The 5,037-nt window shown below is 60.6% G+C and overlaps 1 protein-coding gene across 1 annotated transcript in view; it reads left to right on the forward strand.

Annotated features, from left to right (window-relative positions):
- CD40 (CD40 molecule) overlaps window positions 1-4,981 on the forward strand; it is an 8,002-nt gene extending 3,021 nt beyond the window's left edge. Inside the window, exons 2-9 of the mRNA XM_005422315.2 lie at window positions 812-893; window positions 1,462-1,587; window positions 1,678-1,821; window positions 2,039-2,138; window positions 3,065-3,126; window positions 3,365-3,463; window positions 3,886-3,911; window positions 4,193-4,981. Of these exons, the coding sequence (XP_005422372.1) occupies window positions 812-893; window positions 1,462-1,587; window positions 1,678-1,821; window positions 2,039-2,138; window positions 3,065-3,126; window positions 3,365-3,463; window positions 3,886-3,911; window positions 4,193-4,348 (795 nt within the window). The 3' untranslated portion in view covers window positions 4,349-4,981. The remainder of the gene's footprint in view (window positions 1-811; window positions 894-1,461; window positions 1,588-1,677; window positions 1,822-2,038; window positions 2,139-3,064; window positions 3,127-3,364; window positions 3,464-3,885; window positions 3,912-4,192) is intronic.
- The last annotated feature ends 56 nt before the right edge of the window (window positions 4,982-5,037 follow it).

Consider the following 5,037-nt stretch of genomic DNA (forward strand, 5'->3'; position numbering starts at 1 on the left):
GGCCGTGCTGTGTGCTCGTCCTTGGCACCCTCGGCCCGGCCGTCTGTCCCTCTGTCCCTCGCTCTCTGCCGGAGCGCCCGTCCCGCTCCCCAGGATGGCCACGCAGATCCGCCGGGAGCTGCTGTCCTACAGGGGATGGGCAGCGAGGGGCTGGCTCTGTGAGAGGAACGATGCTCCGGGTGCTCTCTTGCACCCTGTCTTGCCCGAGAGCTCATTCCCTGCCTCCTTTTTACCCTTCCCTGTGGGCAGCGAGGGGCTGGCTCTGTGAGAGGAACGATGCTCCGGGTGCTCTCTTGCACCCTGTCTTGCCCGAGAGCTCATTCCCTGCCTCCTTTTTACCCTTCCCTGTGCAGGTAGTCCCCTGCCAGGGGGAGCAAGGGCGGGCTCTGGCAGTTTGCATGGGTGATGCGCTTGACTGGGGCTTTCCTGTCCCTCAGGGACGGCGTGTCAGCTCTGGGAAGGGGCCGGCAGTGCTCTGGGTGTGAAAGCTTGGTGATCGCTGCTCCCTCTGTGAGGGACTGCAGTACTGTTGGCGGGGGCACAGGGTGATGTGCAATCACCCTCTGGTAGGAAATGTGGGGAAGCGTGGAGCAACTCTGGCGGAATCAGTGCCACCCCACTTCAAAGACAGCAGAGATGGCATCAGGCAGCGTGGGTGGCTGCTGTGGTCTGTGGTTAGTGGAGGTGTGGGAAGAGCAGCGTGAGGAAGCCCTCACCTCAGGGTGCAGGTCAGCACATGTGTCTGTGGAAGCATGGTGATCCAGGACCACTGGATATGAATTCACAGGTCTTGTTGTCTTGTTTCTTCCAGTGCTGGGAGCCTGGTGATGCCTTGACATGCTTTGATAAGCAGTATATATACAAGGGTAGATGCTGCAACCGGTGTCGGCCAGGTATGGAAACCCTTTCCTGGGGACCTCACAACTGGGCAGTGCCAGGACCTGCTCTGGGCACAGTGGGGCAAGCTTTGCTTGGTGTGATGGAGCCCCTCCACCTCACTGCCAGCACTGCTGACAGCTTCACCTTCCTGTGTCATCTCAGTGATAGAGCAGCTGGGACCTTGTGGGTGGTCTTGGAGACCCTTTGGACCTCACCAAATGTGCCACAGCTCTCTTGGCGCTGTTTGTGCTCTTGCAGCTACAGGACCCCATGGCAAAGGCAGCTTTGTGGGGAGGGTGCTGGCCCTGGCACTAGCAAATTGTGATGGTGTATGCCAGCTCCTGCTGTCACTGTCAGGTCATCTCAGTCCCTAGAGTGGCCCCACAGCCCTCCCTCCCCACCTGGCCCCTGCAGTGTTTGTGGTCGTCAGGCGAGCTGACTCCTTCAGCCCTGGCTCCCATGCAGAATAGTGCAGCAGTCCTGGCATCCACAGCTGCCAACCTTCCCATGTCCTGCTGGCAGAGGTGCTGTCTGGAGAGAGGGAAAGCCCCCTTGCCCCTTCCTCACCAGCCTCTATTGCAGGGGAAAAACTGATCTCTGAGTGCAGTGAAACAGAAGACTCTGTCTGTGCCCCCTGTGAGAGCGGGCACTATCAGCCAAGCTGGACCAAGGAGAAGCACTGTGCTCCTCACGATATCTGTGAAAGCAGTAAGTCCTCCCTGTCACCAATGACTCCATCCTGGGGGAGACTGGCTGCCCTGCTTGCTGTCTCACCTGGTCCATGTTCCCTCTGCTCAGATGCTGGCCTCATTGAGAAGACAAAAGGAAACGCAACACACAACACGGTGTGCCAGTGCCAGGCTGGCACGCACTGCTCTGACATCAGCTGCCAGACCTGCGTGGAGAACCAGCCTTGCCAGCTTGGCTCTGGCTTCGTGGCAGGTAAATCTGACAAGCTGTTCCCACTCAACAGGACTGATGCCCTGTCAGTGCTGACATCAGGGAATTGGGGCTCCCCCAGCGTGGTGCCCCCTGGCAGGGCTTTGGGAGAGCTGTGCCACTGCCACAGGCCATGCTGCACATCTGGACTCTGCAGCCCCTTGTGCCCTCACCCTCCACAGCCCCTGCTGACCTTGCTGCCATCTCTGCTCCTCTCCAGCCAAGGCCATGGACCGGATGTCATCCCCCTGTGAACCCTGTGCAGAAGGCACCTTCTCCAATGTCTCGTCTAAAACCGAGCCGTGCCACCCCTGGACAAGGTATTGTCTGAGTACACACCATGTCCTTCCACCAGCCCCAGTGAGCACATCCTCTGCTGCCAGTTTTCTTGGTGGCATTGGGGGCTGGGCAGCTGGGCTGGTCTCTGAGGGACACAGCATATGGCTGGTGTAGGGCCCCAGGGAGAGGAACAGGGCTAGGAGCACAGTGTGGTACAGGACAGTGTTGGCTGAGGTCAAGGCAGACGTTCAGGCACTTGTGTCTGTCCCTTGCTCTGTGCATAGGTTGCTTGTCTCTTCAGAGGTGGCCATGCTGTTATCCATGCTGGAAGTAAGGGATCAGGAGCTATGGGGATGCCCCATGCCCTGTTCAAGTTCTCCCTCCCAGTGCTCTCTGTGGCTGTAGTCATCAGCCAAAGCACAAGCCCTCTCCATGGGGAGTTCGGCTTTGAGGTTGCCATGAACTGGCAGGTCATCCCTGTCTTTAGAAAGATGCTTGAGGGTTAATTGCAGTTCCTGGTAGAAACATGAGCCTTATTTCCAAGCTGAATTAGTCTTGCTTCAGCTGCCAGCCATTGGATTTCACTTTGCTTTTATCTGTGCCCAGAAATTACTTCCCCACAGAGCCACTTGTAGCCTATCTTAGCTTTTCTGTCATAGCTACAGTGTTCAAGCCTTGGGGGCTTCCCTGACCGGGCAGGTCTGCTCCATCCTGTGCCTTGTCCCTAAACTTGTTCCCATCCTCAGCAGTTTCAGCGACTCCAGGCCAAGCCCCAGGGTTGGTACCCTGCTGTGTAGCTGCTGTCCCACTCACTCTGTGTTGGTGGGGGTCCCCCTGCTCGCCCTACTGGAGTTTGGCAGGCTCAGAGCAGGATGTGTTTTGGGGCAGCTCAGGTGCCTGCCCAGCCCCAACTATTCCCTGAGCTCAGGTTACTGCTGTGGTGACATGGTCTTGTTCTTCCCTGCAGTTGTGAGGAGAAGGGGCTGGTGGTGAAGGTGAAAGGGACAAACTCCTCGGATGTGATCTGCGGTGAGTGCCCGGTGCCCAGGGCTGATCCAGTGCCAGGCAGAGAGCACCCAGGGCTCCTGCAGCACTCACCAGAGCTGGCCTCATGCATGGTGGTTTGGGAGGGGGACGGTCTGAGTGCGTGGCCAGTGTGATGCCTTCCTGCCTCTGTCTCCATGAGGGATCCCTGTGGGGCTGGGGCATGACTCTGTGTCACACTGGGTGTCCCGTGGGTGCCTCACTGACCTGTGTCCTCCTGCAGAGTCGAGCAGGCGCTCCTCCCTGTCAGTGCTGATCCCCATCACAGCTGCAGTTGTCACATGCCTCGTGGGTGTCTGCATCTACTGCCTGGTGCACACAGGTGAGGGGCCAAAGCATGTGAACTGCTGCCTTGGCCAAGGGAGGGACAACCTTGGCCGGGGGGCCATAAAGGGCTGAGGGCTTGAGCCAAGGAGGACACTGGCAGCTCTGCTGAGAGTGGGGAAGCTCCTCTGGGGACATCACCAGGACAGGGTTTGCTGAGTCCTGCTCTGTCTTTGGGAGCAGGTGTGTTGGTGCTCCTGCAGCCTGATCTGGGCCAGCTCTTGGGGGACAGCATTGGTGCCCCACGAGTCCATTCTGGCTCCTGCTGTGACCCCCAGCCTGCCCAGCCTGGCAGTGGCAGCAGGCATATGTGAGCTGAGGTGCAGCAGCACCAGTCCCGGCTCTGACCCTGGGAAGCTCCCTGCAGGGCATGAGCACTTCCCCCTGAACATTGCCTTCTCTGTCCCTCTTTCCATCCAGATTCCAGGCGACGAGGGCCAAAGGAGGTGAGTCTACCTAGAGCCCCCTGCAGCAGTGGGTTGGGATCCTGCCTGGGCACAGCTGGGACTGTGGCTTTGCAATGCAGGAGGGGTGGGGGCTGAACTAGGCTGCCTGGCTGGGGCAGGATAAGGGCTGGGGCAACCTGAGGGTGCTGCTGGCAAGTGCTGAGCATTTGGGAGGGACCCATACTCTGGGCTGCATGGGATTGTAGCAGGAGCCTGTGGTAGGACGTGGGTGCAGAGTGGGGGAATGTAGCTGCCTGCCCCTGACCCCTGCCCCTGTGCAGATAGAGGCTGGGGAGCCCGGAGAGAACTCAGATACCCAGCAGCCCACGGAGCAGGATGAGAATGTCTTGCCTGTGCAGGAGACCCTACTCAGGGGCCAGCCTGTGGCCCAGGAGGATGGCAAGGAGAGCCGCATCTCGGAGCAGGAGATGCTGTGAAGGCGCAGGGCACTGCCCCCGACAGGAGCACAGACTGGACAGCACCATCTCCTCTGTCCCTTCTCCGGCTGGGGAGGAAATCTGGCATCTGGCCTGGCTGCAAATGATGGGATGCTGCAATGGACCATGGCACAACCACCCCACGGGAATACCACTACAACTCCTGGTCTGGTCACCTGCACAGGGCTGCCCTGGTGGAGCAAAGCTTGGCTGCCCCCATGGGGACATGGAACAGAGCCCCCTCCTGCTTCCTGCCCAGGTGATGCCATGACCTGGGCGGCTGCTTGCCTGCTGAGCCCTTGCAGAGCCCAGTGCAGCCCCTGGCCACAGCAGAGTGACCATGCTGACAGGAAGACCCCAGCACGGAGCCCCTGAGTGCTGGAGAAGCCAGGGCTGGGAAAGGGGGCTGTGAGATCACCACGGCAGAGCTCAGTCCCCTGTCTGGAGTGCTGGAGCAGTGCCCGGTGGGTGCTGCCATCCAGACAGGGCACCCCGGCCGCTGCGTGCCCAGCGCTGCCGGGCTCCGTGAGACCGAGAAAGGCCGGACCGGCAGGCCCACGGCTCTGCCCGGGGCCGGGGATCGCGGCGGCGGGGCCGGAGCGCAGACAGCAGCGTGCGGCGGCCGGGAGATGGTGCTGCGGGACCGGCGCGGGCTGCGCGGGGCGGCCACGGCACCGCCCCGCCCGCGC

The sequence above is a fragment of the Geospiza fortis genome, unplaced genomic scaffold (assembly GCF_000277835.1).
Source record: "Geospiza fortis unplaced genomic scaffold, GeoFor_1.0 scaffold188, whole genome shotgun sequence".
In the NCBI taxonomy this organism is placed as follows: domain Eukaryota; kingdom Metazoa; phylum Chordata; class Aves; order Passeriformes; family Thraupidae; genus Geospiza; species Geospiza fortis.